Here is a 20930-nt window from a genome sequence, read left to right as displayed (position 1 = left end):
GATAAATTACTGGGATAATGTGATAAACGTGTGGGCGTGGCCGTCTTATACAGCAGGCGGGCATCTACCGGTCGCCCGGGTGGTCCTAATTTCCCTGGATCGTTATCCTGTACAGCGTGTAAACGACTTTGTATAAATGACCGCGCCGGCTCTTCCCGACGGCGCCAGGGATCATACGGCGGGTCGCTCTTCTGAATCAGGGTCACCACTTCATACGGCTGCACAATAACGATACGGCGTTTCGTCATCGAAAGGTCGTCGGGAGATGACGCATCGGCATACGCGATCTCCTCGTAGAAATGCGTCTGCTCCCCTTCCTGCGTGGGGGAACTACAAGCATAGGGAATAAACCCGTAATCGGAATCATCAACGGGCGGGGTTGTTGGATCTTTACGCTGGAATAACCGTTTTAGCAAATGCAGTACATTACAACCCATGATAAATTCTTTAAAAATTGTGAGAAATTTTTAAAAATCCAAATATTTTTGCGCATATATATCCGCGAACGCGATTTTATAACGCGTCTTGTGTGAGAATTGTGAGAAATTTTCTACTGGACTAGAAATGTAAAATTTTCACCATCAGACGAACGGTTCAGGAAGGTAAGGAGTTAATCCCTTGTGTCAACGCCGGAGCGTTACAGTCTTATCAGGGACAATGGAGGCCAGTGTTATGTGTTGACTCGGTAGCCGGCTGATGACGATGATGATCCGCTGAACAATGCAGCCGTTGCCGGGATGATGAATATACATGTCCATCCAGGGCAAACACTCACACACATTCCGTACGCCTGCTGCAGCCAGCCTGTCCGTGTATACCGTTGCAGTAGAACTGATAATCCGGCCTAATATGTAGCGGATATTGACAAATGGATTTTTAAATCATTAGACAAATAAAATGTATTCCCAGTCGATATTATAATTCGCTATAAGACGTCTACCGAGACATATATGCAGAGAGAAATTGCACTGACGGTTTTAAATTGAAGGCAAATCAGTTTTTAACTTTACGTGCAGGTATTAAGGAAATCGATCTGATGGGGCTTCCATATTATGCATATGCCATTCTATCCATTTACAACTGATGCATTTAAAACAGCACTTTAATTCTTATGTTCTATAGTCAGATAATCTGTGCACAGTGCTACGAAAATGGTTGTTCAGTAACTTCCGGTCGGAAAGTATGGATAAAAAAATTAAAACAAGGTTCAAAGATCGCTTTGAAAAAGGCAGGTGCAAATTTAAAGTCCAGTTTGGACGATTTTCTAAGATTTAAAATAAACTTCCCGTTTATATAAAATATGTAATAATTTTTTGGATGTAAAATTGATTTCTCTTTTGAATTAATGTAAAATTTAAAGAAAAACTGCTTATACAAAAACATTGAATTAAATTATAAATTTTGTAATAATTTTGCATATAAAATCATTATGTATAGTTTCTGCATTAAAATAAATTTGAAAGATTGTTAATACGAACATTTTTTAAATAAAATCTGTTGTTATTATGTAATCGACTAATCGCTATTAGTAAAAATTTTAATAAACCATCTTTTTGATGTTGAGGATCCGAAAAAGGCTTTGAAACATTAAAATTAACCATAATTATGCAGCTGTCCGTACATCACGTTTGCAAATGCAGTTAAAGGCAATGTACATATTTTTATGTCATTAACGTTATTGATAATAATTTTGATTCTGTCATAATGCGGCGAAATCTTAATCTGCATGCTAACAATTGACAAGTAGCGTGACATTGGTATCACCGCGCGATTATGTCATTCATGCATTACACCCTATAACAATCCACTGCATTTTTCCCCGTGAATCACAGCCGCATTTGACCGACTCCGCTGGCGTTAGCCGGCATTGTTCGCAGCAAAAATATAATATAAATCATCCCGATAAGATTCAACGGGCCAAACCTCGGCGGCCGATAATGCACCGGCATTTAACGGCAACTTTCTTTTAAATCATAAAAGCCCCACACATTCCACACACGCAGCGTTTATCAAGACGCCGGCAAGCGCCGAATGGTGAAACGATCACTGACCAGTCGTTTTACGAGCGCCTTATCTTTATCACTCAACCCATCAAAAACCTCTCAAATCACGGCACACACACAATCCACGAAATTACCGAACAGTCAGTGGTGAAAACTGCAGTACGCGCCCCTCCTCACAATGCTCCCGATACTCGCGCTCCTCCTATTCCAGATCCTCCCGTTGTTATCCCAACCGACAACATGTCCGGTCAATCTTGACCTTTGTCAGTGTACCGTCGTCGACCGGGTGTTTACCTTAACGTGCCGGGGGATTAACCAAACCTATCTCAATGATCGGATTTTACTTAACGTCAACCTCCAGAATGTCGGGCCCATCGCCCTGACCCTCCGGGACTTCCAGGACGGGATGACGGCGCGCTGGCCGGAGAATTCCAACGTCATTCGCACTCAGCTGCAGAGTTTATCGATTATCAACGCCAACCAGATCCGGGTGCTGCCGGACTGGTCGAGCGCTAGCGCGCTCCGGGAATGCCATCTGGAGGGTCTCCCGGCGTTGTCCAATGTGGACTTCCGGGGGAGTCTGTTTCCCGCGGGAATAACTGTACTAAGAATTGTGTCCACCAGAATTACACGGCTCACCGAGGAAATGCTAACCCTGCGGAATCTAACCACCTTGGAGTTAATCGGACACGCGCGTCTCGAGGTCATCGGACGGGCGTTTAATCAATTAAACCAGCTGGAGGTGCTAAAAATCAACGGCGGGCTGGCGAAACTGGGTCAGAATAGTTTATTCGGGTTACACAACGTGAAGGAATTAAACCTCACCTGGAACGGGATGACGGACCTGGGGAACGGTGTCCTCACCGACCTGCCCAACCTCGTCGTCCTGGACCTCTCCCACAACGACCTCACACGCACTCCCGATGACCTTTTCTCCTCGCCACACCTCCGCTTTGTGGCGGCTAACCACAACGAGATCTCCACCCTCCCGGCGGGATGGATCGCTAATACGGACGTCCGGCGGGTGGACGTCACAGACAACCAGTTGGGGACACTTCCGGTTCCGCTTTCCCGCAACGCATCCCGTCTAAATTCCCTCAATTTCTCCGGGAATCGCTTAACGAACATCGCGGCGGGGGTCTTCAGCGGATTAGGGAGTGTCATCGAGGTGGAGCTGCAGGAGAACCAGCTGGAGCATCTCGAAGGGGAGGTGTTTGGGGGACTAGGCGGCGTCCGGAGGTTGAATGTCAGTTATAACCAGATTGAACGGATCGGGAACGGGGTGTTCCGGGATATGCGGAGTCTGCAGGTGTTGGATTTACGGGAAAACCGGGTGCTGATTGTGGAGGATGAGGCGTTCGGATCAATGGGGAATTTAACGGAATTTCTGTTTACCGGTGAGTCGCGGCAAATTACGTCAACAAACGCATTTACTTGATCAACTAATTGTATTCCTTATTCTCAAAAACGTTAACAGGCAGTTGCATTAGTAATACCAATCATTATACAAAACATATTATTTCAGTTGTTTGAAAGTTAATACAGAGTTGTAACCTAAAATATTTAACAGACTGAATTTTGCTTGAAACAGCAAAAAAAACTCGGCAGCATTTCGCATAACTAATTAATTTAATTTGCTGTGAAAAGTGTTGTGTAATCGTGTTATACGAGTACTTTGCATACTTCTATAGCCTGGAGAGTTTTGACAATATATACACTGTACTACGATACTACTTGAAAATCGTTAAACTGGCAGTTTAGGCATATTGGTATTATTTAAATGATTATTTAAATAACGTAAAAATATTTTAATATTTGTACTGAAGTATTTACTGAATAATATACTAATATTTTAAAATACTAATATAAGAAATATTCAAATAATGTACGAGTACGATTGTTGTACAATCTTCAGAAAATTATTGATTGGATGCTGTTTATTTAAAACTGCTATACTATTTTTACGGGTTAAAACAGGGAACACCCTGACCTGTTCGTGCAGTAACCTGCACATGGCCGACTACCTGACCGCCAACCACACCCTGACCTCCAGCGACCTTTATTGCGTAGATCCGCGCACCTACCAGCTGCATGCGCTGTCCACACTCAACGCCACCAACTGCGCTCCGGACCGCGGTAACCGCGCGCCTTTCTCCACCAATCTGGAGGGTCTCCTGCTGGCCGCCGCCGTCCTGTGCGGCGCGGTGCTGTTTATCGGACTGGGCGTGGCCTGCTCTTGTGCGTTGCATCCGCGTTTCCGCAAATACCGGCATTCGTATCCGTCGGATTACGGGTTGGATAATATCGACTACCGGCCCGGGCATGATGTGCAGATCACCGAAATTAAGGCCGAGAGTCAGACGACGATACTGTAGATGATTCTGTCGGTTGATTGTTGATTGGGGTGTGTGGAGAGAATTTTTGTGATGAGGAGTGTTTTATACAGTCTGGATTTGATTATACGTGTATAGTATCGTTCTTTATTGTATAAAAAACCACCAAAAAAACAGAGGGAAAATTTTCCTGGAGGTAATAGTTATACAGTAGCCCAGTTAATAACGGAAGTTTAATAAAATACTTGTATCACGTCCATGGAAAATGGTGGATAAAAATCATGCAATGTACCAGCATTAGCTGGTACAAGCATTATTCATAATAATAACAACAATTAATATGTAATTGTTATACAAGTATGAATAATTATGTAATACCGGTAACTATTCTATACCATGTACCGGTAATATGTATATAGAATTAACTGTTGTCCTGTTGAAGTGTTTATACTGCATATCGTACAAAATTGAGTCAGTACATATCGCCACCGGCAATGTAATAAGCGTTACAATAGGATCTGTTCTAAAAGCAGTAATTTTTCTAGATGCACACCATTAACAAAAATTCCGTAACAATAATTTTGAGGCAAAGTCTTAACCGGAAGCGAATATAGTGTTCTGGCGCAATTACACGCACAATTTGCGTTGGTGCGTCGTGCAAGCAGGAGCGAGTGCTTTTGCATCGGTTAACTTGGGTAAAACAAGTTCATACAAACTAATTTTAAAATGGCTATCATAACGTTCTTGATTTTTGAATAGAATTCTTTGCTTAGGAAGGTACTTTCTGACAAAAAAAATTTAGAAACTGGAGTGTTCTGAAACAGAGGAAAGATATTAAAAGCCGTATTACGCTACCGCGGTGGGCGCTTGTTATTGATGCGCGCACCGGAAGCATATGTATAATGTTTAGCTTGGAGTGCGCTTATGTATGATGTTTAGCGAGCTTTTCGCCAAATGCAATTTCAGTTAAAAATGACAGATACGAGATATTTCCGGAAACTTACAAGGAAATCTCAAGTACATCGCACATTTGCGTTACGAGGTACGACTGTTAGACTAACTGCAAGTCTGGACCTTTTGCGATTCAGTGGATTGTCCCAGCGCAAAAATTGTTATTTTATAAAAAGTAATCTTTCTCATTGTTATTCTAACTTTACAATTTTCTAAGAAATACACGGTGTGTCCTTTTTACCGATGCACTAGCAATGCACTAGCAATGCTAGAAATAAGCCGGATTACTGACTGTAAACATCCATAAAATCTACAGCAAACAATTTAAGAAAGCGTCTCTTGTAACGCATGCATCACAGTCACGCAATTTTTATTCCAGCATCTTCCTCTTCGCTTTTGAAAAACTAGATCAGTTGTACCAAGTACAGGTAACGTGATCCCACCCGGATCACCACGCAAAATTGTAAAATTAGCCGTTTGCACATATCGCCGGCATCATAAGTGATTACAAGACAACAAACACCGGCACATGCCGGCTCTGTCTAAAATCCATCCATCCACCGAGAATCCAACAACAAACACCATCCACCGAGAATCTCGGTATTGTTAACACCTTTAGATAATTACCAGCTTAGCCTTTAAGAAACCCGCTCGCTTACGTCCATCCGGGATACTGTTTAGCATGCGCCTCTAACATTTCCTCTAAATATCCCTTTCATCCCGGTACCTTAGCGCCCGCTTTTTCTTTCCATCCGCGTCATCTTCCCGCTACGGTGTTGGCCAACAAAAGCGGCCCGTTGCTGTTGACAATCTCGCCATGAAAAGGTCATTTCATGCTGCGTGTAGCCCGCGGGCCGCCGCGGCAGCGTGTGATCATAATCATTCTAATTATCTCCCCCTCCGACTCCTTCGTCCTTAATCCCCGCGTGTACATCCCACCTGGGCCGTGCGTTGTTTACGTCAGAGCTGGCCAAGTAAATTAGCCGGTATATCAACCGCTGCATTCCGGTTTATGTCAGTAACAGTCGGCGATTTTTCTTGATATTTATTTGGGGACTCACAATCGCCGGAATTTGCATGGGGATGGCTGTTGCCAGCATGGATCTCCTGATTATCGGGTTGTTGGCGATAAGTGTGGCTGTGGTCGCTGGACAGGATGTCCAACCGCTGACGGATGCGGCCAGCGAGACGGAGGTGGATAATGGCAGCGTGGGCAGTGTGCCGGTTACCGGTGGTGGATGGTACTATCCGGATGAGGTAGCGGCCTATGCGGAAGGTGAAGGCAGTCCGGCCTGGACGGTGATCAACAAACGGGTATTACTGCTGGTACTTAATGGAAAATTTTACATTTCTAATCGTTTATCAAAGGTCATTGCTACCCAAGAAATAATCGATTTACCTTGATACGCTAGTGACGATTTCTTTTAAGGGAAAAAGTAGCGCGGTAAAATATGCTAAAGGTCACGCATTTAATAATTATGTTGTAGTGAGATCAATGGTTCATGGTCGATGCTTAAAGGTCACAGAAAATTTTATGTAAATTTCCAGTGTTCTTTGAGCCAACGTCTGTGAACTATCGTAGGCTCGAAATGCGCGGTATTTTGATTTATCCGTGAGATAAAAGCAGCATGGCACACGTATCTATCGCAAAGGTTATATTCGAAAATTACGTAATAATGCAAAGTCATCAATACGAACGTACCCTGTTGCCGTATAAACAAGTGGTTGTTATCGGATTTCCTATATTTTTAGACGCTGCGCATGTTGAACCCCACATCCGTGACCTTTGGCCACAAACTACGAAACAGCCTGCGTGAGAGCAAGGAGTTGGCAGCGGCCCAGGCGGCGGCAGCGGTAGCGGTGGCGTCGCCCCAACCGGTTCCTGTTCGCAGCACAAAAGCCAAGGCCTACATACCGCCCAGCCGTAGCCATCTGCAGAGATGGTTGGACTTCAACCGCATCCAGTAACAACCTGGCACACGTGCACATAACTTGGTTGGATTTTCTACAAAGAACAATAATATTTGTCAACTGAATCGATAGACCCTTGCTGCTCCGTATTAAGCCATTTTGCTATCAAATATCTGTTACTGTGTTGAATAGTCAATTATCGTTATTTTCTTAACACGGCACAAAAATCTTTTATAAATTAAAAATTATATGTTGTCACTGAATTTATAATATTCTGGTAATAATCTGTTCCGGTCAATTCTGTTCTCTTAGTATAAAAAACGCCGCTTTCCGTTACCGCCATTCGCAAATCTTGTTGATGTCAGTATAGCGAAAATAAACTATTGTCGCTGCGACATTCTGTTTTCGCTGATCGCTGCAACCTGCAACCTGCAACCTGTTCGCTGCAACCTGTTTTTTCGGCTGGAAGTAATAAAAGATTGTACTACGAGTAATTCCTGTGTAATTGTGTAAGTGTACAGATAGTACCTCGTCCTGTGTAATTGTTGGTTACCGGCGTACCCACACCCAGGCAGCAGTGCATCCCTGGTGATTACTCCTCATGTCCCGCCAAAGATGGGTTGGGAATGGGTTACCGCTAAGAAGGACATGCTGAGATTGATAGCTGCTAACGTAAATAGCTCTGTAATTAAAGGAGACATCCTGATGAGTGGAAACCCGCATTTATGCATGACCGCTAAAAGGGTAATGACAATCGACTCTTATCGGCATCGGCATGCGGAAGGAAAACGCAGCGGATGTAGATTAATGTGTCCGCGATGCTACCACTGATGTTTCTTAATTAAGTGCAGTAATCGTGCACGTGTAAGCGATGCATACAAAATACCAATAACCAGCGACACTGCGTAAAGTAAACGTGAAGTATTATTAATTAATAATAATTCAAAAGCTGACGACGACGTCGTTATTATTATTATCGCTTACATTACTTAGAGCAGACATTACACATCGCCGGCAAAGCTCAGCAGCACCTTTTGTGAATTCCAGCTCACTGTAGATGCTATATTTAGTAGTTGAATTGTTTTTTATATTTTCTGTTATCTGTCGCAATCATATCTTTCCGCATTGTATCAAAAGACTGACGATAAAAAATAAACATAGCTTGTAATCGTTGATTGCATGACAGTACATCCTATTTTCTTGTTATTATTTTACTAATTTAAAATTTCGACCGGCCGCACACAGGTCTTATCAATGTTACATGTGCTTGTATAAGTACTGTACTTACAAAATATAAAAGAATCTGCAAGGCATAATAACAGTCATATTAAGGAATTCACTCGCTCGAAACTCTGTGCCAGGTGTTCTGCGCAAACACTTTGTAATACATTTCAAGTGCGCATACCTACCTACACAAGCCGGTATAAATGTTGATGCAAGGCATTCAATACTTAGTAGTTTTCGGAGGATTTTGTGCCAGTACTCTGTACACACAAGTCAACAGCAATAAATGCTCATGTTGCGCGAACAGTGGGGAAAGTTCTACAGAGGGTTATTCAGCCAAGTGTGGTCACTTTTTGGAAAATTTCTGCTTAGCCGCTGCAGGCTCATTTTACTTTTTTAAAAATTTTATCAAATAGCCACAACATTCAATCACATTTTGAATTCAACCGAGCCAAGATTTCGTTATCCTGTAGCCCAGGAAAAAATTCAGTTTATCCCCACCATGTTGGCAACAGTTGACCAGTTCAGCTATAGGAAATGGATTCCCTTTACTCAAAATTAATTTAAAATTTGGGTTTTCGCCATAATCGACTGGAAACCTGTCATGGGTTTCGAACAAACCTTTTTCAGAAGGAATTACCAGTTTTTTTCGATCAGGAAGCAACATCCTTGTTTTCTCAGCAGTGCTCCCGGGAGCACATCTCTGGTTCTGGATGACTTCTTCCTCTCTGCCAGGCTTAATCCGTGGAGCGTCTTTTTCGACCAATGAACATTGTAAATTGTGAAGGAAGACCTGCGTTACAACTTTAGTTTGTGGAGGAACGAAAAGGATAGCCATAGCTCCGTGAGTAACAATTCGCACATTGAGCATGGCTCTTGCGAGTGTCTTCCTGTTTTCGCGTTTTTTCCAGCCGTCCTACCGCAAGAACGCGCAAGAATATGGAATCGTTTTGCTATAAAAAATATTCGGATCGTCGTTTTTCACAATTAAAACCATCCAGATTTGAAAAGCAGACGATCCTTTTAAGGCCAGATCATCGAAAGCCAAATTTTGCCTGGTCAAAGGTTTAGAGTCGGAGTCTTTAGGTCAGTAGCCAATATTGCGGGCTGTTTAAACCCGATTGTCACAAAAACTTGCAAAAAGCATCAAAACTAATTTGCCATAATAAAACAATTATTAGAATCTGACTCTGCGCAACGGCTGAATTATAGGAATTTTTTTAATGCGCTGACCACACTTGGCTGAATAACCCTCTGTAGCTACAACCAATCAAATACACCTACACTACGGTTTACATAACAAACCAAATAGTGTAAAGCTGCGCTGGCCCATCTGATCTGTGAACTGACTGATGTAAAATAAAATAACCAACTGAATTACGAAGTAGGATATTATTATGACCTTTTTCTGTTCCACATTCGTCATACAGATACGGCAGAAAAGGTCACTTTAAGGTCACTTGAAAGGTCACTTTTTGAAAAGGTCTACCAGTGATATCTTAGCTTTGCTCTTGCCGGAAGCGGATGCGTTGGAGTAACGAAGCTGTCATCTGTTATGCGGTTTATATTTGATCTTTCTGCACCAGCATCGATGCAATTCTGTATTTTATGTTGTTACCATATTACACGTATTTTGTCACATTACACTGCTATTACGGCATGCACTTTGCAACGTTCCTTGCGATCTAATTCACGATACAAGGTGGAATGTTTCTATCACCCTGTCCCTTTTAACTGGAGATATTTTACATGTTGGTTACTGATTACCAAAGCAGTACCGTGCATAATTAAACAAAGCCGGTTGAACTACTTTGTACAAAGAAATAAATATATTTTTCCTCTTGACCTCTACGAAAACGTGCATTGCTGATGTTACACATCCATGAGCTATCGCATTTCCATTTCGGAGTAATCTTTTCCGAAATCAAAGGTCAAAGCTTCTCTAGGCTTACCGGCCTGTATGTGGGGCTTAGGGGCCCGGCCTGTATATATCTTTACGGTATGAAATACAATAAAGCCCCTTGAGCCGGGCGATGGCCGGCGGTTGTTCCTGGTGGACGTCCGCGTGGACATCTCGGTCAACGCCTTCATGTCGGTTGTTATAGACGGTAGTATACGCAGTTTTGTGTTCTCATCGCCCTAACTCAAAGGGCTTCGTTGGATTTCATACAGCAAAAGATGCCCTAGAGAAGAACCGCGTTGCTGTAGTTTATCGAAAGAAATGATTCTTCAATTATTTTTTAAAATTATTTTTCTATATTTGAGAAATAAACACTAATTAGAGCTAACAAGAAAATTTAATTTACAAATGTATTAGTGTACAAAGGACAAATGACAACAAACTGAAAACTCATCAGTAATTGTTTTACGCAGTATTTGTAAATTTGGTTGGCTGGAGTTTATGTGTTGTCTGTTTTCCCACATGCTGCAATGCATTCCAATAATCGTCTTTTTTTCTTGTTGGAACCGATTTCGATTTGAATTTTGTTGTCTTCTGCCGGTGTTGTGATATATGTAGCATTTTTTAACGAATATTTTAAATGCTCGATACGAATAGAATAATGTACTGATACGAATAAAATAATGACTTATCCGTACATCAGAAAAAATAATCAGTGACGATTTTGATTAATTTATTTCCGGAACGAAATAAAAAAATATTCAGAAACAATATCTGTCGAAACGGTATCTGTCTCTGTCTATCTGTCGAATCAATATCTGTCGAATTCATACACGCACCTTGATGCAGCAAAATACTGTATATGCTTATCAGGATCTTGAAAATTAATATTTTACCAATCAGAGTGATTAACATTTTTAAATTTTTAGATAAGAGTAAATACATACCCGCAGTTAATAAAGGTATAATTCTGAAATGTTCGAAATATATGATAGAAATATTCCGAAAAATTCGAAATTTTTCCAAAAATAATCCAGAAGATTCCAAAATACTCCTCAAAAATTGAGAAATTCTTGATCATTTGTGAAACTCTTGCAAAAAACAAGAAATACTCGTATTCTAGCAATACTTATTCAAAAAAGATTGGAGCATTAAAGAAATAATCTGGACAATTGTGAAATATTCTAAAACTTTTTAAAATTTCTGAAAATAATTTAGTAGAAATAAAAATAAACGTATCATAGGAAAAATTCCAAAACATTTCAACTGGTGGTGATTGGTAAATATTTCAAAGAAAACTGAGAGATGAGCGCCAAGGAAATGTAAAAATAATGAATAACATATCGAAACCGTTATTTATCGAAAGATTTGACAAGCTCGGCCAGTTCCACACTGGACGTCCCGGTCTCCGTCATGGCTTCCCTAATCTGCTCCTGGACCTCCCGTGCCCTTTGATGGAACTTCCCCTGCCCTTTTTCCTCAAACTCCCCGACTTCCCGCAGCGCGCGGGCGATCTCCTCGGCCGGAAGTAGGCGTTCCGGTTTGTAGCCCGTTCCCCGCAGGCGGACGCCGACCCCTTGTTTCTCGATGGCCGTGGCGACCATTAACTGGTCGGCCATCATGGGGAAGGAGACGATGGGAACGCCGTTGTCGAGTGCCTCCAACGTCCCGTTCCAGCCGGAGTGGCTGAGGATTACCGCCACCTGGGGAGCGGCGAGTACGCGTTTCTGCGGCACCCAGGGAAGGATGAGGAAGTCCGGGTGACTGGCGACTTCCGGTGGGAGTTGCGCTTCGTGGCCGGCGCGCAGGGACCACAAGACCGGCTTCTTCAGAGAGACGAGGGCTTTCCCTAAGGGGATTATATGAATGCAGAAGCGGAAATTTTGCAAAGACGCGCAGAAATAACACGGGCTCAGTCTATTTAATATTCGATTCTGTTCCTGTGCCTTTCGGCACATTTTTTTATTCGAATATTATATATGGATTTTTTGTTCTCTTATTCGAAGAAAATATGATTTTGCACTTTTTTATTCACTTATCTCAAACCGTTTTTCCATTTGAGTTGATATATAGCCTATATGAACTTAAATGGAAAAAAAATTTAAGATAACTTAGGTAATTAAATAAAAAAGTGCAAAATCACAATTTCCTTGAATAAGAAAATAAAAATATCCATATGTATTAACAAAATGTACAGAAAGGCAGAGGAACAGCATTAAATATTAAAGTTTACCGATCTCCGCTAACTGCTCGGCTGCCGGCACCAAAAAATCGATGGACCCGAAGGACACGTACACCACCGACTGCGCCTCCTTGGTCTTTAACCACTTCTCCGCCTTGGAATCGGCCTCCGACAAGTCCTCGGGGATAAACGGCCCCAGACAGTACACCGGCACTCGGACCATATCCGGTCGCTCCCGGTTCATCTTCCCGATTTCCTCCCGTTCCATCGTCCGGAAGGAGTTGCAGATGATCCCGTCGACTTCCGGGAGATGCTCGGAAATCGGCAGGAATAGCTCCTTGACGCCGGCCATCTGCCCGGCCAACGGCTGACCGGCCGGCGGAAGCTCGTGGAACTGCGGGTGCTCCGCCGGGCTGACCACCGGGGTGTCCGGGGTGAGGAGGAGGAACCAGCGCACCAGAGTGATGGGCGACGATTGGAAGAAGTAGTAGCGCACTCCGGGGAGGCGGTGCCGCATCACCGACCCGGTAAGGAACATGTCGAAGAGGATGACCTCTGGACGCCGGAGGGTCTCCCCGTTGGACAGTCGGATCGGCGCGTCACCGCTGCCTTCAGCGTCGGCGGCCACTTCCCGCATAAAGTCATCGACGGCCGGGTTGATCACGTGGATCAGAGCGTGGAAGGCGCCGACCAGGTCGTCGTGGTAGCCGAGGTCCTCCAGGAGGCGGTCCTCGATGGGGAGAAGGCGGAGGTCCTCGTCCGCCGGGATAGCGCGGAATTCGGCCTCGGCCAGTTGTTCGGCTTTGTGGCGGGACACTGCGAAGGTGATGGAGTGGTGGTGGTGGGCGGCAAGTTTGCGGGATAACAAGAAGAGGGGCAGCAGGTGGCCGTAGGCGGGGCCGGTGACCACCAAGATGTGCTTCCGACCGGAAGTGGCCATGTCTTTAGCGGGCGCTACAAAAGCGAGAAATAATCCGTTGCGATACTATTCAGGACGAAATCAGCTGTACTCCTGACAGGGTGTACTATATATCTATATTGCTAAGAAGATTTGCAATCGAAACATGCAGTTGTACTTGTAACTATTTATCGTTAGTACTTAGACATGTTACCCATTTATACATTTGCACAATATGGTTTTGCGTACCGGACATCACAGACACGGTATTCTGACTATTCTCAGCGCTGTTCCATATGAAAACCACTTTTCGAAAAAGTAGTAAGTACAACTTTTCGAAAAATTAGTAAAAATTAGTAGCGTTGTCTCTTTACAAGCTTGTACACGAGATTATTGAAAAATTATCAAGTTTTCTTTTGTGGAGAAATGCAAAGAATATCTCTGCCATTTGTGTCTGGGAAGCCAGTCTATGGCGAAACGTTCGGAATGCGAAAAACGTCGAAGAATGCCATTTGGTTTTGCCAATAACGGCATATCCATACTGAGAAGAAACCAGTGCGGTAACGAACGAATTACTCACGTGTCAGCGGTGTCCGGAAATTTAGGTTCCAGCTGCAAAACGAAAACTGGGGTTGTGGTGTTACCTGTTGCTTATACGCTTTATATACCGAATACAAATCCGAAGGACCTCGGGCAAGGTAAAGTACAGAGCCGTGCAGTACAATGCCGTCCACAATACGAATAAATAGAACGCATACGCTTTAGCAAAATGAACAGTAACATTTTGCTGTCGCGCGTTGTTGGTTGAATAATCATGGCTGCAGTGTGGTGTGCCTGGAGCACTCCAGTAGCTGGCCGGTGTAAGTGCTTGACGGTTGATGGTACAAAGTCTCGCTGTGGAATACCTACGAGTGACTATGTATGACCCAGGTAACCCGTTACAGTACTGTTCAAATTGTGACTGTCATCTGATTCGTATACCGATAGACGTTAATTTGGTTATAAGTTACATATAACCCACAGATCTGTACATATGTAGCGGTCGTCGATTGAGGGCCCGGTTGTTTACGCTGTACAAGTAGTCTACATTTTATTCGGGTTGGCGGTAAAAAACATTCACACGTTTTCTACGAGCTTACAAGTAGATTTTCACTGATTACACAGCCTCAGCCGATAACTGAAGTAACCGACAGCGGTAAACCACGAAACGGAATCATGTTGTCACGTTGCCAACATTATGGCCAGATGCTATACACATTAAACTACCGAATGTGCAATGGACTTAATAAATGTGTCCCCGCCGCCGAAGGTGCAAGAGACGTCCAGGGATTCGGTCCGGACGTCTGTTTACATTCGGTGCGGACCGAAACCCTGGACGTCTGTTTACATGTGATATAAATTTAAAAAAACTTCTCACATACTGTAAATTTTTCTGTTCAACTTATTCTGCATATGTTTAAGAATTTGTTTCCCGGTTTCGGTTTTGATTCTTTAATAAATTTTAATATTTCTTCACCAAAAAATTTATATATCTGATAATTTTGTTCAGTGATATAGTAACTCGTGACTAGTTAATCTTCATGAATTACTTGGGACCTAATTACTTATGAAAAAATGTTAGTTTCAAATTATAAATAATTGAAAAATAGCGAGAAACTGTATAACCCAAATCAAAATACGATAAGTAAACAGGAATAAGAACGGTAAGCAACACCCGCCAATTCATCCACGGAAGTTTCGTCATCAGTTTAGAATGCAAATAAGCCAAAAGTAAGCAGTTTTAATACTAAGACTAATCACATTAAAATAAGGATAAATAAAACGGATTATTAATCTAACGTACAGTACAGCGGTAACTGCTTTTTTGCTCACGGTAACCATAATGTTCAAAACTGCCTGATAACTGATAAACGCGATGTTGAAACAGTTCCCGTAGATTTTGTGCTGCCCAGTGCCCATTACTTGTTTTCCCCTTATTATGTGAGTCGTGTCAACTGTCATAAAATTTGATACCTTGTTTAGCAATTAGCAATATCTGTATATCGCTCGTTGGGTCGTGCTTATCCAAAAAGCAAAACTGCAAAACCAACCGCATAATACATTAATTTAAAAATTTTGCTGATGCGACAGCACCCTGCAGTAATTTTTACGTTATTTCACTCTATCTGCGAATGAAAATCGGTTTGGCAAGGAATTGGCCTTGTGTTGCATCGAGTTTTTCAATACGAACAGCAAACCGGACGCTTTAATAAACAACAAAACCGACTTTTGAGGCATAAGTAAGATAAATAACGGGTACGCGTCGTATTAAAAATAATATCTGTAATGCTTTTTACCGCTGGTGCATTAACCAGTCCACGTGTTGAGCAAAACAAATCACGCAGGTAGCACACGGCGCGTCCTATACCCAATGTTAAAGTGTAAGGTGATCGGAATCCAGTTACGTTGAAATCGTTACAGAAACAAACGGGTCAGCAGGCGTTTTCTCGGCATTTTAATCACTGAAGCCTCGAGGAAGTATCGATCTAGAAACTGACGAATCACAATAACCTAGAGAGACACCGACTATCGGTACCATTGTTTTGTGAACGAGTATCTAAACTTGTCGAGCAAGTCTAACATCTTTGTAGTTCCACTTCCTTCTACAAATGCCGTTACAGCAAGGAATCACATAAATGGTAAACCATACACATTATCGAAATCTTCAAAAATATTACGGCCGCACAGTACTGCGACGGGCAGCACATAGCGTTGATTACTGCGGATGTTAAGCATGCTGAGTCATCACAACCCGTTGACCGTTCGTCTGGCGCTGGCCCTCCTAGCCGCCACCTTGGGAACATGGTTCACCGCCGGTCTCGTCGTATTCGCTGTAAATGTCCCGCAGTACATTATACAAGACTGGGTGCGTTCAGTGAAATGCCAGCGCCTGGGTGGGGCGTTCTTGTCCAACTATACCAACACCACCGGGTCCGACGAGACCGTGGCATTATGGTGTGGCTTCATCCCTCCTGAAGATCTTTCCCAGACGCTCAGGCAGAATACAGAATTAAGCACCATCTGGGCGCTGTGTTCCAGTATGGTGTGCGTCGGCGCCATGATCGGCTCCTTGGTCACGGGGCCGGTGATTCGGCTGCTGGGTGTGAAAAGGTCACTTATCTGCGGCAGCATCATACTGACTTTGGGGTGCGTTATGTGTTCACTCTCGCCTCTGGCGTCATCCTGGGAGGTATTCCTCACCGGACGAATCATCGTGGGCATCGGGTTGGGGGTCTCGACGGTCGTGGGACCGGTGTACACTGGTGAAATTGCCCCAGTGAGTCTGCGCGGCGCAGCGGGAACCCTGCCCACGGTGATGTCCATTCTCGGATTGCTGACCATCACCTCCATCAGCTTCCCGTCGGCGCTGGGTACGGAAGCCGGCTGGCCGTGGTTAATCAGTATCGCGGTAATTCCCGCGGTGATTTCCTGCATCGCGCTACCGTTCTGTCCGGAGAGCCCGAGGTTTCTGTACATGGAGCGCAATGACAAGCAGCACGCCACGGAAGCTTTAGTATGGTTCCGGCAAACCAGTCAGGTGAAGGAAGAAATAGAGGAGCTGCACATGGAGATCGATCACATGCACGGTGTACATGAGGTGTCCATGTTACGCCTTTTTACCGATCCCTACCTGCGAAAGATCACCATCCTCACAGCGATCCCAATGCTGGTCCATCAGCTTTGCGGCTGCTACAGTATTACGTTCTATTCTACAGCGATTTTTGAGAGCGTTGGTCTTCACCGTCTGAACGCGGTTTACGCGACATTGGGCGTATGGTGTTGCTACCTTGTGGCCGCACTTATCTCCATGTTCCTAATTGATCGTGCAGGACGCCGGACGCTGATGCTTATCAGCCAAGGCGGTATGATTGTGGCTTTGTCCCTTTTTGTTATTTTTGTTTCCGTCGGGGAGACCGGTGTCTACGGTATGCAGTACGGCAGTGCCGTGTGTATCCCCTTATTCATTGCGTTTTTCGCCGTGGGCATGGACCCCATTCCGTGGATCCTCCCGGGCGACCTTTTTCCTCAGGAAGCGCACAGTGCAGCCGCTCGGTTTTCCTCGCTTTTGTCGTGGGGATCAGCGATGCTGGTGACCTTTTTGTTTCCCATCATAGAAGTCGCTGCCAAACAGTATACGTTCCTGATTTTCATTGGTTTTCTTGTTTTGGGTACGGTCCATGTTGCCTGGAAGCTACCGGAAACCAAAGGAAAAACCATTGATGAAATTCAGATGATTTTACGGGGAAGCAGGGTCGTTAAAGAGACGAAGGAAAACAGCAATCCGCTGCCGCTTAATGCGTGATATGTTTGCGTGACAGTTTAGAGTTTCTGGTTTATTGTTATCTACATCCGTAATTTCGTATTCATGATTGATGGTCAATGCATGGTGAGAGCGATGATCGAGCGAACGCCTGTGCAGATTCTAACGCGCTAAAGTGCGTAAGAATCGACACAACGATGCGGGCGGTCATACGGCATTGCAGACTCCATACCCCATAGTGGGGAAAAAGAGAAAAAAAGTTTTTGCCATGAACCTCCATAGAAGGACGTGGATTAGTGCTTTATACGGTCAGAACGACAGAGGCAGACCGCGACACTTCAGCATCGCTTCGCTGGAAAATCGGGAAAAATGCGACCAAATCAATGGCGTCAAGCCGGTGACCGGCGTGATCTGCAATCTTCCATCCTAGATTTCTTTGCTTTTCTTGTAATACAAACATACACTGCTCCGCAGCATCTTTTTGAGGAACTTCCGGTGTTTCAAACAGTTACAACTAACTACCTGTTGTGACAGCATAATGCAGCTTAATATCTTGAAAGTTTTTGGAAACTCCAGTTCTTTTCTGTTTGAGTTTTTGCTATTGACATTGACTTTTTCTGTAAGCCTTCTATTGCAAAATTTAGAACAAATCATGATCTAATGTTTCAAGGTACAATTCCGCAAACTTTTGGTTCTTGTAATTTCTAAAAGTGTTAATCACAATTAATTAGATTTGGGTGTGTTATAAGTACTGTATCTGTGCAGATTTACTTACCGTACGGTAGTGGACGTTAGTCTGATTTTTGTTACAATTATTATCCTACACACTGTAACACACATACAGTACACTACTCCGCTTTTCTTTTAAGGCACTTTGGAAATGGATGGTTTATTGTTAAGGAACTTCACTGAATAACGTTCCGAAATTTGATTACAAAGGAAAACGGCACAGTACCGGTGGTAGCTTGGTAGACTTGCAGCAGAAGCATAAGTGGTGCCGCGGTGCGTGTTAGGCAGAGAATCAGCAACATGCGGTGTATGGAAGTAATGAACTGGCCAGTGGCCACCAGTTTGTTGTAATGGATATTTTTATTTGGTAATATCTTTGAAAACAACGAAAGGTGCACTGTGCACTCCCATGATAATATTATGTAACTGGACCCAGATTTAATGATTTTCGTTCGGCTCTACAGAAAATGCAAACGTATACAGATACAGTAACGCAAATACTGTACGTATAGCTTTCAGAAATTTTTTGAACAAATGAAAATTTGGAAACTATTCCGAAAAACGGAAGATAACTTTACGGAAGTGGAAGATAACTACTTATTACGTCATTATTTCCTCATCCCGTAACTTCATTATTTTTCCGAACTTCCTTATCCGTTAACTCCTTTATTGCGGCGCAGGAACAGACAAAAATCAAAAGACAGATTCCCGACTATCTAGAAAATGTCGAGAGGAGCGCGCTCCAAGAGCACAGTAACGGTATAGAGAAACAAATCGAGAAAGGTCATGCAGGCAGGAAATGTTAAAATAAGCCACGAGCAGTGTCAGCAACTCGTAAGCTCGAAAGGGGCAGACAAATCGCGCAGTTTTTCGGGTAGCAATATTTCTGCTATCGATAAAGAGTTGCTGGATGAACCGGATGGTGATTATGAACTGAATGAGTGCGAAAGTGACGAGCAATCTGATGATGAAGATTTTTTGTATACTTTGAACGACGATGAGGAATATATATCTCGCGGTGGGATCACTTGGAAATCTTATTCTGAACCTAGCACCAAAACAGGTACACAGAATTTGATGAACGGAAAGTCGGGTGTACCCTTTCATTTGTCAGTTGCGCAAAACAGACCAGTGGCTGTAACTTGAATCAGTTTGATGCAGTCAGGCATTAACGGCTAGGAATATGTCAGGCCATTAAGAGTTAAAGACGGCTATGATTTATTACGAAGTACTGTAATTTGTCAATGGAATCACTTGGCGGTAAACATTTCCATTTTGTGTTCTCAACAAACCCTAAGCCTTTTCTGCATGAAATGTGAATCTGCATGAAATGAAGCAAAAAATAGCGCATCCCTGGGTATTCAAATCTCTCAAGCTCAAAGATCGTCAAACTATCTCTCAAGCCATCCAGAAACAAAGGGTAACCGTGTCATTGGCAGTTATCTCGCATCGAACTCTAAATAACAACAACTCTAAATAACTCTAAAAAATAAACTGCTGACTGGAAACTAAAGCACAACAACCATTCAACAAAAGTGTCAGCCAATCATCAGCTTCCATTTTCGTAATCATGTTCAAGATACGTGACTTAAATTACGAGAACAAGATCGGAATCTATCTCTCTATTTATAAATAAACATAAATAAATATTAATATAAATGATGTAGAATAAATAACATATAAAAAACTCTATCTTTCGAACAATTGATCGCGCGTGAATCGCGCTCGTCCCAACTGTAAATAAGCTACAAATTAAAAGTATTTAGATAAAGTTGTGGCAACTTCCTTGCGGAGCCGCGGGTGCGAACAGAGAAACTCTACCAGTGGCCCTGGGTACTGTCAACTTACTGTTTCCAAAGCTTGCCATATCACAATGCAACCTAGCTGTTCTTTACATTTCCGTTTTCCCTTCTCCCCGAATAAAGACAAAAATACAATGCTTTAGAGAATCAAGGGAGAAGATCGTTCAACCACTTAATATAAACTTTTGAATATGTTGGACGGGGACACTTACGTTTTGTTAATGTTATAATCGTAAGCGTTATGATCTTAAGCGCTGATACTCGTACAAATGTAACGGTTTATCAAATAAGCGGCAAAATGCCAATATTTATTGAATATTTGTAACAATTCACGCTGCGCTCCGGTCCACCGATGCATGCAACAGTGCATTTTCCTAGTATTACCAGCTGTGATTCTTATGTATATTAACGTTTCGCGGTCTTCAGACTTTGTAGAATAGTTTCAGCTATGGCAAAGCTGGTGTGCTGCAAATACCGGTTTGACCACTAGAGTGGCGGTACTTGTGCATTTGTGTTATGTCACTAATAACACCCTTTACGGCAAGTTGTTCCTGGGATCAGTGCGGCACTTACCCGGGTGGCCTCGGATAGTACCCAGTCAGTTTATGTCATTTATGACACAGTGACACCAGATACGGCAGCTTGCTTCTTTTATTCCTTTATAACAAGTACCTAGTTGCCACTAAGTGTGGCCCCG

General features: G+C 43.2%; 4 protein-coding genes across 5 annotated transcripts; 3 read left to right on the top strand and 1 right to left on the bottom strand.

Moving 5' to 3' along the window:
• The first annotated feature begins 2021 nt into the window (after positions 1–2021).
• LOC129595198 (leucine-rich repeat-containing protein 15-like) lies at positions 2022–4589 on the top strand. Its single transcript, XM_055492127.1, has 2 exons — positions 2022–3400; positions 3981–4589. The coding sequence occupies exons 1-2, from the start codon at positions 2182–2184 to the stop codon at positions 4376–4378; spliced, it is 1617 nt and encodes a 538-aa protein (XP_055348102.1). The 5' UTR covers positions 2022–2181; the 3' UTR covers positions 4379–4589.
• Positions 4590–6292: 1703 nt separating this feature from the next.
• LOC129595238 (uncharacterized) lies at positions 6293–7655 on the top strand. Of its 2 annotated transcripts, none has more exons than XM_055492174.1 (2): positions 6293–6613; positions 7040–7655. In XM_055492174.1, the coding sequence occupies exons 1-2, from the start codon at positions 6365–6367 to the stop codon at positions 7253–7255; spliced, it is 465 nt and encodes a 154-aa protein (XP_055348149.1). In that variant the 5' UTR covers positions 6293–6364; the 3' UTR covers positions 7256–7655. The 2 variants fall into 2 exon arrangements, with proteins under 2 accessions (XP_055348149.1, XP_055348150.1); XM_055492175.1 differs by having other exon boundaries at positions 6294–6601.
• A 3197-nt stretch (positions 7656–10852) lies between these two features.
• Positions 10853–14238, bottom strand: LOC129595214 (uncharacterized). Its single transcript, XM_055492143.1, has 3 exons — positions 13983–14238; positions 12556–13458; positions 10853–12171 (listed from the first exon to the last, which is right to left on the bottom strand). Exons 2-3 carry the CDS (start codon positions 13442–13444, stop codon positions 11675–11677), a joined length of 1386 nt encoding a protein of 461 aa, XP_055348118.1. The 5' UTR covers positions 13445–13458; positions 13983–14238; the 3' UTR covers positions 10853–11674.
• A 1759-nt stretch (positions 14239–15997) lies between these two features.
• LOC129595186 (solute carrier family 2, facilitated glucose transporter member 1-like) lies at positions 15998–18379 on the top strand. Its single transcript, XM_055492112.1, has one exon. The coding sequence runs from the start codon at positions 16167–16169 to the stop codon at positions 17742–17744; it is 1578 nt and encodes a 525-aa protein (XP_055348087.1). The 5' UTR covers positions 15998–16166; the 3' UTR covers positions 17745–18379.
• The last annotated feature ends 2551 nt before the right edge of the window (positions 18380–20930 follow it).

This window comes from Paramacrobiotus metropolitanus, unplaced genomic scaffold (assembly GCF_019649055.1).
Source record: "Paramacrobiotus metropolitanus isolate TYO unplaced genomic scaffold, Prichtersi_v1.0 Parri_scaffold0000075, whole genome shotgun sequence".
Lineage (NCBI taxonomy): Eukaryota > Metazoa > Tardigrada > Eutardigrada > Parachela > Macrobiotidae > Paramacrobiotus > Paramacrobiotus metropolitanus.
The sequence above is the reverse complement of the archived record's forward strand: the minus strand, read 5'-3'. Positions and strand labels throughout refer to the sequence as shown.

Excerpts from the sequence above, each read along its gene's own strand:
- LOC129595198 (XM_055492127.1), top strand. The coding sequence starts at position 2,182 with ATGCTCCCGATACTCGCGCTCCTCCTATTCCAGATCCTCCCGTTGTTA. Across the intron at positions 3,401-3,980 it reads AACGGAATTTCTGTTTACCG|GGAACACCCTGACCTGTTCG; the intron begins GTGAGTCGCGGC and ends GGGTTAAAACAG.
- LOC129595238 (XM_055492174.1), top strand. The coding sequence starts at position 6,365 with ATGGGGATGGCTGTTGCCAGCATGGATCTCCTGATTATCGGGTTGTTG. Across the intron at positions 6,614-7,039 it reads ACAAACGGGTATTACTGCTG|ACGCTGCGCATGTTGAACCC; the intron begins GTACTTAATGGA and ends CTATATTTTTAG.
- LOC129595214 (XM_055492143.1), bottom strand. The coding sequence starts at position 13,444 with ATGGCCACTTCCGGTCGGAAGCACATCTTGGTGGTCACCGGCCCCGCC. Across the intron at positions 12,172-12,555 it reads CGAGCAGTTAGCGGAGATCG|GGAAAGCCCTCGTCTCTCTG; the intron begins GTAAACTTTAAT and ends TAATCCCCTTAG.
- LOC129595186 (XM_055492112.1), top strand. The coding sequence starts at position 16,167 with ATGTTAAGCATGCTGAGTCATCACAACCCGTTGACCGTTCGTCTGGCG.